This window comes from Maniola jurtina, chromosome 21 (genome assembly GCF_905333055.1).
Source record: "Maniola jurtina chromosome 21, ilManJurt1.1, whole genome shotgun sequence".
Lineage (NCBI taxonomy): Eukaryota > Metazoa > Arthropoda > Insecta > Lepidoptera > Nymphalidae > Maniola > Maniola jurtina.
The window spans coordinates 27,985-49,045 of NC_060049.1; the positions used below are offsets into that span (position 1 = coordinate 27,985).

The window sequence follows — 21,061 nt, forward strand, 5'->3', positions numbered from 1 at the left end:
AAACCCCTGGCACTTTCAAAATCAATGAGAAAACCCCTACAATATATTAACTTCATCAGGTTCTACATCCCCACTGCTAAGAGTGCAGTAAGTACCCCGCAGCATCAGGATTGAGGGTTGGAATTTTGAGTTCAATCATGAAGTTTTCTGGTATATCTAGATCAGACAGAGAGACAAAATATCGATTGCTACACTTGTTGAATCGTCGCTGGACCCTAGCTAGCTATGTACGGATCAATCCTATGTTGTTCACGACAAGCTGTATGTATCGTACAGACGCGGACGGCGTCACTGCAGTCGGGTATCACTGGGTCGCGGTGGCTAAGTGCGATATATAAATCTGAGGTGGAATAAAACTGCGTCATTTACAATTAGTATAGTTTTATAATCTATAATACAAATCCACATACACTAAAGTATATTTGGTACAAAATTCACAACATTAATATAATATAGTATAAATAGTTAAAATAATCAACAACTCTGTATTTACAATGTACAAGATATACAAATAGTCAACAACTAGTGGTAGGCGTGTACTGGCTCGGCTCGGCTCGGCGCGACTCGGCTCAGCTCGGCGCGCTAGGGCAGCGGCTCGACGTAGTTCTGCGGCACGAGGCCGCTCTTGCCGTTGAGCGAGCCGCGCAGCCAGCCCGGCTCGGGCGACGCGGCGCGTTAGGGCAGCGGCTCGGGCGACGCGGCGCGCTAGGGCAGCGGCTCGACGTAGTTCTGCGGCACGAGGCCGCTCTTGCCGTTGAGCGAGCCGCGCAGCCAGCCCGGCTCGGGCGACGCGGCGCGTTAGGGCAGCGGCTCGGGCGACGCGGCGCGCTAGGGCAGTGGCTCGACGTAGTTCTGCGGCACGAGGCCGCTCTTGCCGTTGAGCGAGCCGCGCAGCCAGCCCGGCTCGGGCGACGCGGCGCGTTAGGGCAGCGGCTCGGGCGACGCGGCGCGCTAGGGCAGCGGCTCGACGTAGTTCTGCGGCACGAGGCCGCTCTTGCCGTTGAGCGAGCCGCGCAGCCAGCCCGGCTCGGGCGACGCGGCGCGTTAGGGCAGCGGCTCGGGCGACGCGGCGCGCTAGGGCAGCGGCTCGACGTAGTTCTGCGGCACGAGGCCGCTCTTGCCGTTGAGCGAGCCGCGCAGCCAGCCCGGCTCGGGCGACGCGGCGCGTTAGGGCAGCGGCTCGGGCGACGCGGCGCGCTAGGGCAGTGGCTCGACGTAGTTCTGCGGCACGAGGCCGCTCTTGCCGTTGAGCGAGCCGCGCAGCCAGCCCGGCTCGGGCGACGCGGCGCGTTAGGGCAGCGGCTCGGGCGACGCGGCGCGCTAGGGCAGCGGCTCGACGTAGTTCTGCGGCACGAGGCCGCTCTTGCCGTTGAGCGAGCCGCGCAGCCAGCCCGGCTCGGGCGACGCGGCGCGTTAGGGCAGCGGCTCGGGCGACGCGGCGCGCTAGGGCAGCGGCTCGACGTAGTTCTGCGGCACGAGGCCGCTCTTGCCGTTGAGCGAGCCGCGCAGCCAGCCCGGCTCGGGCGACGCGGTGACGTTGGTGATGATCTGATTGGGCTCGAACGACAGCTCGCCCTCGCTTTCGCCCACGCACGCGTACAGCGTGCGCACGCGCCTGCAACACCACCATGACGTCAGACACACCCACGTACATACATATTAACTTTCCGAAGACGATGGTGGGGAAACGTCTTCGGGGCAAGGATGCTGAAGGTAGGAAACTAATATTAAAGGAACATAAAAGCAAATTAATGGCAAAATTAATTTAAGTGGGCGCCATTTTGAAATTCTCAATTATTGGACCGAATTCTTTCAAAATCAATATCTAGGGTTCCTCGTGATCATAAAATAGGAAACTGTTGCCGAACTTGTAAAAAGTCAACGCCGAGTTCGTTGTGGGTTCGTGAGACTCACACCTGGGCGCGTTTGGTACGATCATAGCTTTAGTTTCAAGTACCCATACGTTACTAATATCATCATTACATCATTATATTACAAATTTGACAATTGACAATCAATAAGTGTACAATGGTATTCAATTTCAAAAATTCAAAATTTAAAACATTTTTATTCAATTAGACTTTTACAAGTACTTTTGAATCGTCAAAAGCATCTTTCCGTTCGGAATGCCTTTCGTACCGAGAAGAACCAACAAGAAACTCGGCGGTTGGTCTTTTCAAAGATTTGATATACAATACTATATTATGTCCCGCGCATTTAGACGATAGACAATAGCGGTGCACTCACGTGACTCTGCTGGGGTGCGGCGCGTGCGGGTGCGCGGCGTGCGGGTGCGCGTGCGGGTGCGGCGGCGGGGACGCGCTGTGGCTGGACACGGACTCGGAGCTGCTGCTGCAGCGCGCGGCGCCCGCGCAGCTCGCGCCTGCCACACACACACATACGTTACACGCTACCACTCGACGCGCGCCAACAAGACGTATTGAAAGTTCCAAGTGTGTAGACGGCCCCAAGAGTTAGCAACAAATAACCAGCAGCTACTTTTTTATTCGCTTTTAATGCGTACTTTTAAAATTCAATTTTTGACGGAATAACTTCACTTGTAGTTGTAAAATTTATGAAATCAAACGACCGTTTTTGACTTTTTAGACATTTCCTTGAAAATATGTTACTAGGACGGTTATGATACAGGGGGGCCGTCCGATCCTGTCTCAGGTTAACGCTCCAACTTAGACCTCATCGTGGCTTCCCTCAGGCACGACTGTCGGCAAGCGCGAGCCAATCCGGCAATGACAAAAGACTGGGTGTGACCAGAACGTTAGCAAAAACGAAGACAGGTGATAGTACCGATGATTACCGATAAGATACCATTAAAAAACTACGAAAAAATAAATTCAAAAATCCTGTATTTTTAAAAGTTCGCAATATATTGCAAATAAACATCTGACTGACGCTAGAGGTCAACGAACGTTCCGTAAATAGGTTACTCGAAGTCAATACCACGTGGAAGGTGGGGCACTGACCCGAGTTTTGCACGCTATTCAATTCGGATTAGAAAAATATGAAATCACTAAAACTACAAGATAAGGCAAATGGTTATTGGCATTGGATAGGTAGTGTTAAGGTAGCAGCGTTCTGGTTGCACGCTGTGTAAGGCGGAGTACTCACGCGGCGGGCGCGGCGCGAAGTGCTGCAGCAGCTGGTGGTGGTGCGGCGAGTACAGCGGCACGCTCTGCGACAGACACACGCGTCACTACACACAGCACACTCAACTGTTCTCACTCACCACTCGATACCGACGAGGTGGTAAACGAACACCAAATAATACATCACCATAATCAACCTACTGATACACCTCAGCAGTTGGCCGTCTTCACTCTTCACACATCTGTCGTCGCATTAGGGAGAACTTGTGACATGCGTGTTTTCTCACGATGTTTTCCTTCACAGTTAAATCTAAATTTAATTTCCTAAAACGCACATACATTCTGGCAAATTAGAGGTGCGTGCCCGACATCGAACCCCTGATCACCTATGAGGCATCACCGCTTTGAACCATGCAGTCACTTGATCCAAATTCCCAATCTATCTTTGCTCCTAATTCGTTTGTGAACGAGTCTTCTCGTTTTTGTCATACAACAGGTTACAATTATTATAAGAATAAATGGAGCAGTAAAAAAAAAACAAATATACTGCATAGAGCATATAGTTGTGGACCCACTTGTCATATACCCATATGTCAGCTTGCGATATTACTAATCTAACTACCTACTACTTAGTGACAGCATCCAGCTAACTGGCAACGAATCCAACTAAATCCAGTTAGCTAGTTGTCAATGGGTGCTTAGTTAGCTGGTTGCCAATGATTTGAATGATGAAAAATAATAAGTAAATAGGTGAAATACTCACAATATCATTGCGCGAGGAGACGGGGACGGCCGGCGACGTCCTGCAACAGACAAACACACACTTTAGAGAAATCTCTTCACCGCGCCATCGCCGCAGCATACAAGTCAAGGATAGCAGTAGCCCGCCTCCATATCCTCGCAGTTTAGGGCGACATTTTAATTATTTTAAAGGGATTCTTATATTATCTGTAACGAGTAGCTTTCGAAAACTTTTAATGAAATTTTTCCTGCGACAGATTTTGCTGTCAAATCGATGGTGTTTGATGTAGAGCGTTTGAATTTCAGGAAGTTTACAAAACAGAATGATAACATATTCGAGTATACTCGCTCACAAATGAACAGGTAAAAAATTGTTAGTTTGTGAGGTAAACTATAAACAACAGGTAATCTCTGGAACTAACGATACGATTTTAAAAACTCTTTCACTGATACAATAACCACATTATCTATATACTTGTAGTAATATCACGCGGATGAAGTCACGGACAAAAACGAGTAATGAAATAATATAAAATCATGAAATTTCTATATATCAGATCGAAACTTTTCAGTAAGAATTTTAAAAAAATCTCTCTGAAATTAGTTAACGCATGCCGCAAAAATAATGTCTGTATACCGACCCCGCAATAACAAATCCAGACAGGCAGATAATCATGTTGGACAATTCACTGAGCACTGGTTACGTGGTGGAGAGGGCGCGACGTGCGCTGCGCGTGGCGTGCGTGCGGCTCGCGAGTGCGCGCGGCGAGTGTGCGCGCGGCGGCGTGGGCGCGGTATATATGCGCACGGGCAGGTGCGCGAGACAGCCTCGCGAAGATGCAATATTATCAACATGCATTCCCTTTTTAGGGGTCCGTACCCGAAGGGTAAAACGGTGCTCTGTTAATATCACTCTGCTGTCTGTCTGTCTGTCTGTGTGTCACGGGTCTCTAGCTCGTAGATGAAATATGAGTTACAAACCTGAAATTTTGGTTTTTGGTGTAGAACTAAAAAATAAAAGTTAAAATAAAAAGTTAAAGTAAAAAGTAAAAAGTTGCTTTTCGATGAACACGTCAGCCACATATCTAGTAAAGCTTATAGGATGCTGGGATTTGTCCTAAGAATTTCCAAAGAGTTTAAATTGCCGTCTACACTTGTACTACTCTATAACTCGTTTGTTAGGTCTATTCTGGAGTATGCTTCCACGGTATGGAGTCCTCAGTATAAGGTACATAAAGAAAAAATTGAAAGAGTCCACAATCGGTTTCTAAAACGACTTTCATATTACATATCTCAAAATAGTAACAGTAATGACATTCCCCCTTTGCCAGTTTCACCCGATGGCAGACGTATTCAAAGAGATCAAACCCTCTTATATAAGCTCCTGAACAACGGCGTTGACTCTCCATACTTAATCTCTAAAATATCCTTAAGATGTCCACGGATTAACTCTAGGCATCGGAAATTGTTTTGCATAGCACCAAGTAAGACAAAACATGCTACCAACACATTTATCAGAAGAAGTTGCAACCAGTTCAATCAGCAATTTTCAAAATACGACATTTTTCATCTCTCTCTTCAGAAATATAAATCTGCAATTAGGGACATTATATCCAAAACTGACTAGCTTCACTAGTCAGTTTTTTTTTTTTTTTTTTCGTTTTTGTTTTTACTTTATTATTTATGTTATCCACCTATTTTCTGTTCTTTTTCTATGTACCTTCTTTTCCCGACTATTGTGTGTTTAATTCTGTGTTAACTTTTCTTTGGAGACTGTTTTGGTGTGTGTGCTTTGTATTTGTTTTGTTTATTGTTTATTGTTAATACTGTGTGTCTCCAAAAAAATAAAAAATAAAATAAATAAAAAATAAACTTGGAAATTCAATTAAATTCGTTTTCAGGAGGGCTTCCCTCCCATACATGAAAAAGTCGGGGGGAAAAAAAAAGTATTACCCTAACATGTGGATATCACTGTCTGGAGCTAGCATTGAGTAGAGTACTAAAATGTATATTTTTTTATTCTTTATTCTTTAACAAGTGTAAATTAAAGATTTATAACACCCCCGACAAGTGAAGGTTACAGTAACTAGAAAAGAGCTGATAACTTTTAAACGGCTGAACCGATTTTCTTGGATTATAGCTAAGAACACTCTCGATCAAGCCACCTTTCAAACAAAAAAAAACTAAATTAAAATCGGTTCATTAGTTTAGGAGCTACGGTGCCACAGACAGATACACAGATACACAGACACACAGATACACACGTCAAACTTATAACACCCCTCTTTTTGGGTCGGGGGTTAAAAATAAAAAAATGTGGACCGTCAAGTTGTCAGACTTATTATTTTTTATTGTTTAGAGAATCTGTGATATATTATACATATTGAGCACCATATGTATTGTGTTTGTGTATATAACAAGATATAACAACACCAAATGCTGAAAATAACGATTCATAAAGCAGTTTGTAAGCTTCGGCCGATTTATAATACTTAATGCACGGAAGCCTAACGAGCGAGGCTGAACTCGCGCTTGTCCGGTTTGTGGGATTCGCACTTCGCACCTGCAGGCTGCAGGGCGCGGGTTCAGTCGCCTCCCGCGTGGCGCGCGTCGCGATACGCCGCCAACACTAATATTCACCAGCCTCCAATGTTTCATAAATCTTTTGGAACAATGAATTAGTCAATCGATTTCGGATTAGTCAATCCGTGTATGAAATACCCGACAGTTAACGTTCCACTCCTTTATCTAAAATCAACTGGCCTGTACCTAGCAGCTAAAAACATTGGCGTTCATCACTCGTTTCTGAAACGGTAATTTTTTCCAAAAATCAAGGTCTACGAAACCTCATAATGATTTTAATATACCCAGTACCCACCTATCAACCTCAATATCACTAGAAACATTATTTTCTTTTAATTAATTTTATTTAATTCTCAATACCGAAAACTGATTTTTTAATTAATCATTTTATTGGGCATGAAGATTATTATTTAAAATTAATTAATTAAACTAATTATTAATTACATTAATCAACAAAATATTTCATTAATGTTTTAGCAACAATCATTAGCGACAATCGCGTCTAATTTATCTTGTTATGCACAATCTTTACAAACTGATCCATAAATTAGCGTTCATTATTCGACTGCGACTCGGCCTATACTAATGCTCACAGTACCTACTATAGTCAGTAGTCACTGGTCTCAAGTTCAGTGCGGCGGCGGCGGCGGCGGCGGTTTGTCAGCTCCACCAGTGTAACGCGAGAGCATCTCACGTGTTTTTATTTTTTGTTTATTTATTTACAGACTTAACGAAAAGAGAACGTTTTACACCAAACTTTTTACACCAAAGCACGAGATAAAAACTGAGACAGGTGTTTGCAAGTTGCAGCCCAAATAGACCGTAGTCTGTGCTAGGGCTGACAAAAATCATCGGCCTCAAAAGATTAACTTAGAGTATTGTCGTGAGGCTTCTCCGGAGAGGCGCGGGGCGCTGCAGGTAACATCTGCGATGTGCGCGAGATGGGCAGGTGCGCATTCCGGCGCGCAGCTGTCCCGCAGCCGCCGCGCCGGCCTCGTCTCATGCGACACCTACTCTACCCACTATCTCAGCGAACTACTCAACCAGAAATAACTAGTTTCGTGGACATTCAAAGTCAGATCACTCATCCGAAAAAACTACTAAATCTTCGAAGTGCACATTCAAAATCTGCGGAAATTTAACTATACGACTGTTTACTCATTCTGTGGACACGCGTGGCCCGCACGCGACCTATCTTAATCTCACTAAAGCTAATGCAGTAGTCAAAGAATGTTGTCAAGAACAAAGCCAGACAACTCAAAATCAGAAGCTTACAAACAATAAGTATCTATTCGTGTTATTTTAATCGTGTTTTAATTCCGTAAATACCGGAACAAAACGTGAAACAGATAAGCTAACTTATCTGTAACAAAAGGCACAAACGCCTCCCGAGTGGGCAGGTAGTAGTGGTAGCAGGTACACTCGCTGATGAAAGCTCGCAGGAGGCGATCGCGGAATATTCGACACATGTTGCGATACGATGCTGTGCTCATCCGCTGTTTTGGGATACATGAAACATTTACACAGCTATTCACTAATATCAATTTTCTTACAACTTAATCGTTACTTAGATACACTTCGGAGCTTAATGCTTTGTTTTTAGCAAAGAGTGGATACGAAGCATCTTTTTTATTAGGTTTATATCTACCACGGTACTCTACGAAGCTAACAGGTGGCCAATGTCATTATTCGTGTATTGACTAACTTGAACTTGACGATGTACCGATATCAATATACCAGTCGACTAGACGCCGCGCGCGCGCCGCCCGCTTCAAGTCCGCGAACGTCCATCTGGACTCTGGAGCTAGCATGATCATAGCCCATACTTCACTCTAGCCCGGTAGAAGCAAATCATATTTTCTTCACGTAAGCTTTACTATTTGGGCGAAATATTCAATTTTATATATGGTACATAACATTTAAATCAATAATAATACGTAGCTACATATCTACGTCAAAAAGGATAATGCGGAGTTTTGTAAATAAATAAGGATTCAAAGTCGCTGGAAGTTCAGCGTAACCTGAACAAAGGAGAGAACAAGCATCATAAATCCGAGTGCTATTCTATTTGTAATTGATAAATAAAAAACCGGCCAAGTGCGAGTCAGACTCGCGCACTGATGGTTCCGTACTCAGGTATTTTTTCCAACATTTTGCACAATAAATTAAAAACTATTATGCATTAAAATTAATAAAAATCTGTTTTAGAATGTACAGGTAAAGTCCTTTCATATGATACCCCACTTGGTATATAGTTATCTTGAAAATTGAAACACATTTTAATTTTTTTTTGATCATGTAACCACAAATTCGCGGTTTTCAGATTTATTCCTGTACTTGTGCTATAAGACCTACCTACCTAACAAATTTCCTAATTTTAGGTTAACGGGAAGTACCCTATAGGTTTCTTGACAGACACGACGGACAGACAGACAGACAGACAGACAACAAAGTGATCCTATAAGGGTTCCGTTTTTCCTTTTGAGGTACAGAACCCTAAAAACGTAAAGGTCCTGTTCTCGCGCGCGCGCAAGCTCCGCCTCGTGCTGTGACGTCAGAGCTCCGAGTACTGACGACTGACGAGATAACGCAACACGCATATCTCCACCATTGCGCTAAAGTAACGGCATCTGCATCGTTCACTCATTCACGAAAATTCCGCGCACCGTCCGTTGTGAGTTGAAGCGCGAATACCTAACTACTTACTAAACGGGTTATAAAATATATGAATGCGTCCAAACCATAAGTACGAATGACTTTCCATGACAATATTGTGGCAAAATATTTTACTTAATTAAATATTTTCAAAATATTTGTTTGCACTGTTAACACTTAGTGAAACTTGATGCATTTAAGTTTATCTAAGTAAGTAAGAGTCTAGGTAGTAGTAAGTTTAAGGAATCAGCTTTGAGACCTGAACTGATTTCATTGTTTAAATACTGGTATGGTAACCAAACTAATGTGGTTAGGTGGGGTAATGAACTTAGTGACCCATATAAAATGGAGTGTGGAGTGAGACAGGGAGGGCTGACGTCCCCTAGGCTGTTTAATTTGTATGTGAACCAGCTGATTGAGAGGCTCGGTGGAGCTGGTGTCGGGTGTTCAATAGATGGCATACGCATGAATAACCTTAGCTACGCCGACGACATGGTTCTACTGAGCCCCTCAGTTGGGGGTCTTAAAAGGTTGCTGCAACTCTGTGAGGAGTATGCAGAGATGAATGGACTCAGTTACAACGCCAAAAAAAGCGAGTTCCTTGTTTTCAGGGGAAAGAACAAACTATCCAGCTTTAAACCAAAGATACAATTATGTGGTAATCCCCTGAAGCAAGTAACTGAGTTCAAGTATCTCGGTCATGTAGTAACCGACAGCCTGAGGGATGATAGTGACATGGAACGAGAGCGCCGGGCTCTGTCGGTCCGAGGCAATATGTTAGCCCGCAGATTTGCGCGCTGTACTGGGCAAGTAAAGCTGACCTTATTCAGGGCTTACTGCCAGTCATTCTACACGTGCAGTCTGTGGACGGACTACAGGCAGCGGACCTACAGTGCCTTGCGTGTTCAATATAACAATGTGCTGAGAGCGGTGTTGAGGAAGCCTCGACACTGCAGTGCGTCGGCAATGTTTGCGGATGCTCGCGTGGATGATTTCTACGCGATCATGCGCAAGCGTGCCGCGTCCATGATGCGCAGGCTAATGAGTAGTACCAACACTCTTCTCAGCGCATTGGCCAGGAAACTAGATAGTCCTCTCTGGAGGTGCTGGGGGGGTGCGCACATAGGCGCCAAGAGGCTCCCTCGGGCTTTTTAGTTATAGTTTTTAGTTATAGAATTAGTTGTTAAGCTAGAAATAAGTACCTACTAACATAGTTTAAGTTATTTGTCATACTAACACAATTATGGGTCTAATGGGCCTGAAATAAAAGTTTATTTATTTATTTTATTTATTTATTTTTTATTTTTATCTATGTACCTAATAGATGTAACCCGCGACTTCGTCTGCATGGATATAGTTTTGATCCCGTGGGAACTATATGACATTCCGGTACAACAAGTAGGCCATGTGTTAGGTCAGGGTATAAGCTATCTCAGCCAAATCCGTTCAGCAGTTTTTGCGTGAAAGAGGACAAACATTATAAACTTTCGCCTTTATAAATATTAGTGTGATTGTATGTGACTTTTTTCTTGCAAACCGTAATTTTCACCGACTTTCCCAATTCATCGAATTTTCTATGCTCACTTCGACCGCATTTGTACCCATTTTATTCATACAACAGTGCAACAGTGGCTTGACCTGGTTTTAGATTTCTTGTTTTCGATTTCTAAGTGTGTAAAATATTCCAAATTATACAGAAGAAAATATGTACCGTATTTTCTTCTAAACCTAAGAAAATATTTAAAAAGAAAGTCACTCGAGAAGCTTAAAATCTTAAAAAGTATTATGCAAAAAATCATTGAAGAATTGCAGTTAAACTGCAGTTTGGAAACTTCAAATAGGTAGCTACGTCACAGTGTAGGTCAGTAAACCGTGAGGGGAGCCGCGAGTGTGGACGGCGCATGCAGGGGAGATAAAGAACTCTTCCTAACTCTAAATTAGAGAAGGGCTCCGGGGTGCGGGGTGCTGGGTGCGCGGGGTGCGGGGGGTGCGGGAAGGCCGGGACAGATGTGCGTAATGAGGGGCACCTGATTGCGCGCCGGTGCGCCGCACTTGTGGTGCTGCCGGGCGTCATGAGGCGACCGAATACTGTTTAGGTGCTTTCCCCAAATTACACGCGAAAGGGCCCGCTGACAACTTGCATCACCACAATCAAAATTAAAAGCCCCAATTTTTTTTTTATTTTTAATAGTAAAGAAAGAGCCAAATGGATAAAAGACTTTGTACGTTACGCTACTGTTTCACAGATAAACCGACTTCGATGAGACATAAAGACCGTGCAACCTCAGGTGAGTCAGTACATTATCTATTCGTCGTCGGAGCGCAGACGACTGCGCCTAAACAACTCTACGTAAGAAGCTTCCTTTCAGCATTCAGACGGTGCTCTCCTAACGACCTCTAGCTCTAAATTGTTGTCCAGGTATTTTTGAGAGTTGCACATGTTCCGTCTATTGCATTTTTGCAGTTTAATAGTTTGTTTTGACAATATTGTCAAAAAAAAAATGTTACTACGAGTATAAGGTATGTACACAAATAAATGCAATGATAGCATTTACCTGACCCCAGGGTAGGTAGACAACGCTGAATCAAGGATGTAGGGAACAACGAGGGCGCGCCAGCTGTGCAAGCACAAAAACACAAAGCACATCGGAGCCGCGGCGGCGCGGTGCGCAAGGTGACGCGGCGGCCGGAAGACACGTGGCCCGGATTTTATTTGTACGATTCATTTTTTGTTATCTTACCATTCTTAATAATGGTTAGGGTAAGTTTTATTTTATTACTACCTATATATTATAAACTAGTGTTTTGCTCGGTGCGCGAGCTGCTAAAGCAGCTCACGTGACGTGGTTATGTTAACTTTATTATATTTAACCAAATTTATTTATTAAAGATACACAATTCACCACAAAAACCCACAAAACGACACCCATATCAATTTTTTTCTTAAAAAGTGCATGTCCGCCATCTTGGATTTCAAAATAAATGTCGTTATCAAAATCAGCACGCCGGAAAACTCTGAAAACGACATCCATATCATTTTTTGTAAAAACGGGGTATTTGAGGTTAATAAAGTAGGGTGCGTGGGTGCGCGGCCCACTAAAGTGGTCCGCGAGTATGCAGAGTTTGTTCCACCGAGTAGACCTTCGGATCCTGATCATCTTTTGCCGAGAAACCAGTCTTCCATCTTTTATACCCTCCGAGATAGACACCGACGAAGTTTGTGTGGCGGCCATCTTGTTTTTCCAAATTTTTCCACTATTTCCATTAATCGTTTACTACTTTCTTCCAAGATTGCGAGTTTCAACGAAATCGGTCGAAAAACAATAGAGTTGCAAAAATCATATAGGCCGCCATCTTGTTTTTCTGAAATATCATAATTTTCCCCTACTCATATCGCGCATCCGAACATATCTCCCATACATCAATGTATCGTTTTCTGTCTCTTTCTAGGAGAATGAGGCATTCAATATTCGCCATACAAAATGTATGGAAAAAAAAATTCCGCCATTTTGGATTTTTTTTCTATTCATCGAGTAGACCTTCGGATCCTGATCATCTCTTGCCAAGAAACCTCACTTCCATCTTTTATACCCTCCGAGCTGGACACCAGCGAAATTTGTATGGCGGCCATCTTTTCTTCGCCATTTTGAATTTTTTTTCAGCTTTTTGGCAATTGGATGACGTCATGAATGACATTTGCTCGAGCACCCCCCACCTATCTTCAATACCTTAAGCGGGCCCTCCACCCGTCTCCGAAACCCTCAATCATCAGCTCTCTCCATAATTTTGGCTTACTAACTTTTTGTTTTCTATACGACACCATCAGTGAAAAAAAAAATTTTCATACAAAATTTTACAGGAGTTTCTTAGTTGAAAATCTCGAAAATCTCCCCAAAACTGGCAACACCGGTTGCATATCTCCATACTGCCAGCCGAGATACACAATCGATTCATACATGTTAACTTTCCAAAATGTTGCCAACTGCCTCAAAAACGCGATCAAAATTTCGAAAAATTAAAAAAAATACAAAATGGCCGCCAACTCGTTTCACAGAAAGATTTTACACGGTTTCATAATTTTCCTATTAACTACAGGATATACCGCTCCCGATGACGTTTCAATCTCTCATCTCGCTCGCACCCAGGCGAACCGATCGCCCCTAAAAAAGACCATGTCGAAAATCACTTTTGCTTTGATAAATTTTAGTGTTGCCAGTCGCCGGCGACAAAAGTACCTAAATGTCATTTGCACGACCAAAACACGTAATCGCTCATACTCGGATTTTGCTAAAAGTGCGTATTTCGATTTTTTACAATTTCCCGAAAATCTTGAAATTTCCCTAAAAATGGGGTAATTTTTTTCCTCCAATCTATACCTCGAGCCTATACGTACAATCGCTTCATAAAAACCGAATCGCTCCGATGTTGCCAACTTTGAGATATTTAACATTTAAAATTGCGTTTTTTCGTACCTCGAACAAATCGGCCGCCATGACAGCCGCCATCTTGAATTTTTAAAAACCACTCCCGTTTTGTCAAAATACAGGATAATCGTGGGCGAAACCAAAAAAAATAATTATCCTCGATTACCCCGTCTCGGATCTGTGGCGCCGCGGTTCGGGGTCGAAAAATCAAAAATTTTAAAACGCTACGGCTCGGCCGCCATTTTGTTTTTCCAATTTTTTCCACATTTTCTGTTAACCATTTACTCCTTTCTTCAAAGTTTGCAAAATTCAACAAAATCGGTTGGAAAACAACGGAGCTGCAAAAATCACGTCGGCCGCCATCTTGTTTTTCCGAAATGTCATAATTTTTCCCCAGAGGGTTCCCGAAACCGAACACAACTCCCCCACATCATTATATCATTTTCCGTCTCCTTCTAGGAGAACAATTATGTCAATGAGTCAGTGAGTCAGTCAGTGGTAATTGAGCTATATATAGTATAATGCGCAAATGTTTTTGTTTGTTTGTTTGTTTGTTTGTTGGTTTTTGGTTTGTCTTTCAATCACGGCACAACGGATCGACATGATTTTTTTTATATGGACTTGGTCAAAGACTGAGAGTGACTAATTTTTACCCCGAAAAATCTTTTTCCATGGGGAAAAACCGAGTGAGAGGAAGGTGGTTAACTTTCGACTATAATTAAAACTAAACTCGTTTTTTATCTGTTACATAAGGTATTCATCTTTTATTACATACAAAAGCATCCATCTTTTATTACATCTATACCAATGAAATATTATCGTTTTGAATTTTATAGTATTTGTTGTTATAGCGGCAATAGAAATACATACACACTAAAAAATGTCAACTCGGTACTTATTACGGTTCACGAGATACAGCCCGCTGACAGACAGGCGCACGGACGGACTGGGTTCCTGGGTTCCTCTTGGCACCCTTCGGGTACAGAACCCTAATAAAGCAAAACCCCTAATGGGGAAGAAAGGTTATCTCTCGGCAGCTAATGAGCGCGCCACCTGGCCGCGGGTGGGGGCGGAGGAGGCGCGGGGGGGCGGGGGGAAGCACCAGCAGCGGGCGCGCACCTGCGCACATTATCTCGGCAGAGTGCACGCACCGTGTACCTACTACGTATGCTTATTCATTCATATGTAATCAAATTAGTGTTAAATATGAGCGTAGGTGGCTTTGGTGATAGAATAAGACGTCGGCCTCCTATCGGGAGGTCGGGGTTCCATCTCGGGGAACGCGCATCGTATCGTACATTTTCCGAGTAATTGACGGAAAATGGTGTTCACAAAGTACTTTTATAGGGGAACGTATTCATACAAGAGATATAAAATTGTTTTGACATCTCAATAAAATAATTTAAAAATCCCGATTAAGTGCGAGTCGAACTCGCAGACGAAGGATTCCGTACCATCGCACAAAAAATTTACAATTAGAATTTTTTAGTGATGTAAACACGAATTCACAGTTTTCGGATTTTTGTGGTTAGTGGGGAAGTTAGTAACTAACACTATCCGAACGTTGCGACCGACATGTCCGTCTCAACTGGCCCTCGTATGTACACACTACACACTCGAGAACTCTACGCACGGGTTGGATAGATGCGATCATACAGTTACATCGTTTTAGCCGCTTTGAAATGACTTAGGGTAGCTCTGTAATTATTTTTCCACTTCCAAAAAGGTTCTGTTGGGTGTTCTGGAACGGCGAAAGGATCCAGAAACCCCAAGTCATCCGACCGCTGTACTACACATCTCCTCCAGTCTGATCTCGTCGCTCATGGCCCCGAAATTAAAGTTATTTCATATGGTGAGGCAGTGATCTTAACAAGGTATTCTGTAAAGTGCAGTTACATTTTTAGAGAATGCTCACTTCCACTGACCGATTACAATAATGCATCCTTTGCTCTCGTACAACTGTGCAAGAGAGAGAGAGAGAGCATCCTGTGTTAGCTCGACTCAATGAGCAAGGTAACGGATTGCCTTTGAAGTTCAAACATGATAATATTAGTCTGGATTGTAGCTGACAGTCGCCAAGACTGTCGCTTCGTCGTTAAATGTTCGTGTCGACGGAGGTCGTGCCGGAGCGTTACTCGCGGTGAGGAAGTGGGCGCGAGCTATGCAAGGGCTCTAGCATACTATTTCATATTTCATTACACCGCTCTTCATTTATGGTCCTGATTTTAATTTCAATTAGCGCGTGCAATTATATAAAATGTAAAATGTGTAAAATTTTGCCACTTTTAGAAGCTCTTTACATCCCTGTACCATTTTTTTATTTGTCGCAGACAAAAGTCGATATCAGGCCAACCATGTGCAGTATTGGTGCAAGGGTTGCAGCGCCACGACATAGGAGACTCACCCCAGTACGCCGTTGTGGTGGAGCGGTGCGGGCGCGGGCGGGTCGGGCGGCGCGTCGGGCGGCGCGGGCGGCGGCTCGGGGCTGAAGATGGCCGCGAAGTGCTCCAGCAGCGCCTCCACCAGCACGTTGTAGAACTTGAGCTCGAGGATGGAGGCCACGGTCTCGCGCTCGGCGCGCAGCAGCGTGGGCCCGAAGCACACGGCGAGGTTGGACGCCGTCATCAGGTTGCGCTCGCTGCGCGCCGCCACCCTGCGCGCGATACATAGCCGCCGAATTACAAACAAAACAAAAGAAACGAAAACGTTTATTCACAAATTATTTAAATGCGCTCAGTCCGAAACATTATTAGCAGCAGATTCGGCACTCTCGCGCTCTTGCTAAGCCGTGGAGGCTGGTGTATCTGAAGGAAGATGTATTACCTGCACAGATGCGCGAGCACGAGGCGCAGCATGTCGCGGTTGCGCGGCGGCAGCGCGTGCACGAGGCCGTGCAGCGCGTGCAGGCGCGCGGCGCGCTCGCTCTTGGCGGCGTGCAGGAAGGCGTGGTGCAGCGCGCGCGTCAGCAGCGGGTCGGGCAGCGCGCGCAGGTAGGCCTTGAGCGCCGACGTCAGCGTCTTGCTCTCCCAGTCGGCGGGCTCCAGCGTCGCGGGCAGGCTGCGCGCGCGCCCCAGCGCCACCAGCCGCGACACCTTGGACGACACGCCCGCCACCCTGCCGCCACACGCACCGGTTACTTCCCTACACCTCGACCAGGGAACACAGGCCGCTCACTCTGGCACAAGTGTATACAAGTCTAAAGAGACGCACTATGATCGTGAGTAGTCAGTGTGTGTGCCTATTCCCTAAAAATGTAAGGATGCATTTATATGACTCACTACAAAACGCCTCAAAACCTTACTATTCTGAGCTCAGTAGTGAGCGCTCAATGGGATGATGATGATACTAAAACCAAAACAGGACACTTTTTTGCAAAAGGGGTTCACCTGTAGAGGCCCTGCTCGTCGAGGCCGCGCGCTTCCAGCGCCGCAATGATGCGGCGCACGAACGTGAAGCCCGCGTCGTCCAGCGGCCACGCCTCCTCGTCGCCCGCGCCGCCGCCCGCCACCGCCGCCACCGCCTGCAAAACACACACACTTTTTAATTTTATTAAAGAGTTTATCTACACTTAAAAGAAATTCCAAAAAATTGAGGAGTTGGCGAACAAAAGGGTATAACATGTTTGCGCGAAAGAAAGTCTTGTCGGATGGTTTCCAAATATTGAGGCGGAACAGATAAAATTGGGGTATCTGGATCATAACTTTGGTGAGCAAGGAATTTGTGGGAACGCCGTGCCCGGCCTGGAAGACAACGACCATGCCTTGTCGATGCGGGCTCCGATCACATGCATACGGCACAGCCTCCACAGGTCGATCGGCCGAGTTCTATGTTCGGATGTCACCCCGGTATAACGTGACCATGGAAGGAATCACATAGCCGCTTGGAGCCTTGAAGCAGCGGTTAACAGTGAATTAGGAGCCACAAGAAGCCGATTTCAATCCGGAAAGCGCAGCGTTGGCCAGAGTGTCCACTAGGAAGTTCCTACGGGACTGCACGCGTATCGCTCACCTGTCGGTGAGGCGCGAGCGCGTCGAGCGCGCGCAGCCAGGCGGCGCGGTCGCGCTCGCCGAGCGCCTGCAGCGTGAGCGGCGCGCGCTCGCGCTCGGCGGGCACGGCCTCCCAGCAGAAGCGCCGCTCCACGTCCTGCGCCGCGCGCGCGCCCGCCAGCGGCACGCTCTCCGCACTGCCAGCCTAGCAAGTTCCTACGGGACTGCACGCGTATCGCTCACCTGTCGGTGCGGCGCGAGCGCGTCGAGCGCGCGCAGCCAGGCGGCTCGGTCGCGCTCGCCGAGCGCCTGCAGCGTGAGCGGCGCGCGCTCGCGCTCGGCGGGCACGGCCTCCCAGCAGAAGCGCCGCTCCACGTCCTGCGCCGCGCGCGCGCCCGCCAGCGGCACGCTCTCCGCACTGCCAGCCTAGCGCCGGACAACGGACTTAACTATAACGCATCCAAACAAAGGGAAATCGTGGCCACCATATTGTGACATCCTAGCTGGCAATACATTTACTTGAAAACGCATATATTCGCTCGCTAAGCAGAGTGCTAGCTGGTCAATCCATTTGTGTTACAAAATACCCATTCAGTTATTAAACTAAAAGTCATATAAAGAAATTTTTGCTAGAATCCAGTTTTGAAAGTTTTAAATGCCTTTATGACAAGATCTGTTGAAACTCAATGCTATAATCTAAACTTTATCCTATCCTATCTTTATATATTTTTTGAAATATTATTATATAAATACTGATGCACAAAAAAAAAAATTTTTTGTAAAAAATGGAAATATAGGCTTTACTTTTTTTTTTAAATCCTAAAATCTTAAAATAAATTAATCTTTTTTTTTTTCTTTTTTGTCAGCCCTAGCACAGACTACGGTCTATTTGGGCTGCAAAATTCCAAACACCAGTTTGTTTTTTATCAAGTGCTTTGGTCTATAACAACTTGTTAAAAATGTTTCTCTTTAGTCTATTATTAAATAAATAAAAATAAATAAAAAAATTATGACGTTGATTTGGTGTTATTTGTACAGCGCTCGAGGAGCGTTACTAGGACTCGAAAATGAAACAGTAGAAATACTTGCCAAAATATAATATGTAAAAATCGGTAATAAATTAAAAATTGCAAAAGAATAAAGATATCGTTTCACATGAATCGTAAATATGAGCAGAATATAGAAAATGCAAATGAGAGTGAGAAGCGAAGCGGTAGTATTTGTGATACGTACGATCTTGACGTTGATCTGGTTGAAGGGCATGAGCGACAGCACGCGCGAGCTCTTCTCGTACGTGGCGTACTGCTTGCTCCACGTCGTGCCGAACGCCTCTGCGACAACACCGTCCCGTTATCCACAACTCAGTCTAAGTGCTACAACTCACGACTAGGGAGAACTTACCATTTATTTAAACTAATTCAAGTTTTAAAAATGTGAGTAAAATGTAACAAAAATGTGAAAGAATCATTAAAATATCTGTTTACACACTTTACCACCTTTAAAGTTGCGGCTGCTAGAACAAGTTCGGTCCAGCGTATATACGGCTGATCCCAGTACGAGCGACTAGTTGCGAACAGTACAACGGCACACGAATAACAACTCCGAGCATACTCCAACATTCGCGCAACTTTTAGCGTTTAGAGTGGTTTATAATGAACACTCATGACACTTTAAACTATTCATTGAACTTCTATTTACATTTAACATAATATTTTTCAATTCAATTTGCTCTTATTACACCGCTGTCAAAATTGTAGACTAAACATGTGCGATAAATATATTAACGAACGTTAGATAGACATAAACATGCGGCAATTTTTTATTATCGCACAAGTGCTTTAATACATTTTAATGTGACCTACATGGCAGCCATACAGAAAATAGTTTTTTTTTTATGTTATAAGTGCATAAAGTAGAAAATTACAGTCAACACGAAAATTTTGATAGTCAAGCCGTGAGCCTGAGCCACAGGCAAAGATTGCAAATAGCGACAAGATGATGAAAAACAGTAAAATATGATCACCAGTATCATATTTTGACGTTTATCAACTTGACAACAGCGGTATAAAACACCTCTTTAAAAAATAGAGGCCTCAAAATATCTACTGCGCTTGTTTAAACTTTCAACACTATTCAAAGTCCTATTGTGGCTCAATTATAATTTTCTACTTTGCGCACTTGCAAATCAAATCCAAGGAGAAAAAATAAATGAAGTTCACCAAGTAACATAAAGCTTACTTTTCTCCATTAGGAACAGGTACCCCGCGCGCGACACGCCGCCCACGCCTTCCTCCGGGCCCTCCACGTCTTTGTTCTACAGAACAAACATACATTATATCACGCTCAGTCGTATTGTAATATCGCATTATCTCACTAGTGCAGTAACGCCGGCTCACCATCTGCCTCACCTCCATCATCTTCTTCATGAGCGACTCGGTCTGCTTGCTGGTCTCCTCGAAGTTGCTCCGAGTCTGCAACCACACTGCTTCATCACAATCCGCCTCGCGCTTAACGGCTCGGTCACACTAGCACTCGTTCACAAATAACAACCCTAGTGAGACAAGAGCCTAAAGCCCCCACACACACACACACACACACACACACACACACACACACACACACACACACACACACACACACACACACACACACACACACACACACACACACTCTTGTCACCATGCACCTCAAATATCAGACCTTTTCACTCATGTCAACGTGGTTTAAGTCAATGGTTGTAATTGATGTGTAAACCATAGCAGCCCAATTCATATCAAGTTCCAATACATCTATTGACACCAATTCCCATCTACATCCAATTAATTCTTTATAGCTTGTAGCTATCTAAAGCTGCGCATTTTAGTCAATACAGTCTAGTATGAGCTCTTATTTCTATCACAATTTGCTTGATGTTAAAATATACATAAAAAATCCACATTATTAGGCCTTAAAGAATTTTAATTTGTATCCCTTACTACTGGGGTAGCCAGTAGTGTTTACCATCGGCTACTATCGTTTAAACATAGAGATTACTTAACAAATTGGATTATTGTACGATCAAAAACGTCGGTTACTAAATAATATTGAAAAACTTTCAATTACGCTCTTCGGCAAAATTTTAAAACCACACAAAGGAAAGCGAAAACAGTTAAAAAAGAAGCAGATCCGATTAGTAATTTAATTGTTATTATAGCACTAGTGCGGGAATGTTGCGGGTCGCGGACCTACTGCCGTGGAGCCTGCGGCGCGCCACCTGCCGGCGTACAACCATACAAATTAAACACGTACAAAACTATTTCCTTACACGCTTGGCCGTCACCGTGGGAATTTTTGTTGACTCAGGAAAGTTAAACACAAAACTTTAAATTGTTACGACCTGCCGTATCAGATAACACCAAACAATAATCTCGTATTTGATTGAGCACGAATCTGACGGTCTTTTCACATCGTTCAAACCATTATTAGATGCATAGTTCTGTGGGCGGTTTTCTAACAAATTAAATAAATAAAAAATATTTATTAAACGTTGGCACAGAAATCAGACAGGGTACTGTTTGGGCATTTCCAC

General features: G+C 44.3%; 1 protein-coding gene across 5 annotated transcripts in view; it reads right to left on the bottom strand.

Annotated features, from left to right (window-relative positions):
• Window positions 1-1,305: 1,305 nt before the first annotated feature.
• The window catches only part of LOC123876484 (rho GTPase-activating protein Graf), a 34,500-nt gene continuing 14,744 nt past the window's right edge, over window positions 1,306-21,061 (bottom strand). For 2 of the 5 annotated variants that reach the window (XM_045922775.1, XM_045922774.1), the window contains 11 exons: window positions 19,890-19,964; window positions 19,732-19,807; window positions 18,727-18,824; window positions 17,737-17,919; window positions 16,894-17,027; window positions 16,331-16,621; window positions 15,912-16,160; window positions 3,868-3,907; window positions 3,127-3,190; window positions 2,248-2,383; window positions 1,306-1,615 (listed from right to left, as the gene is read on the bottom strand). In XM_045922775.1, the coding sequence (XP_045778731.1) occupies window positions 1,444-1,615; window positions 2,248-2,383; window positions 3,127-3,190; window positions 3,868-3,907; window positions 15,912-16,160; window positions 16,331-16,621; window positions 16,894-17,027; window positions 17,737-17,919; window positions 18,727-18,824; window positions 19,732-19,807; window positions 19,890-19,964 (1,518 nt within the window). In that variant the 3' untranslated portion in view covers window positions 1,306-1,443. Of the gene's footprint in view, window positions 1,616-2,247; window positions 2,384-3,126; window positions 3,191-3,867; window positions 3,908-15,911; window positions 16,161-16,330; window positions 16,622-16,893; window positions 17,028-17,736; window positions 17,920-18,726; window positions 18,825-19,731; window positions 19,808-19,889; window positions 19,965-21,061 lie in introns of those variants that run through there. The other 3 variants (XM_045922776.1, XR_006798370.1, XR_006798369.1) reach the window with 3 other exon arrangements.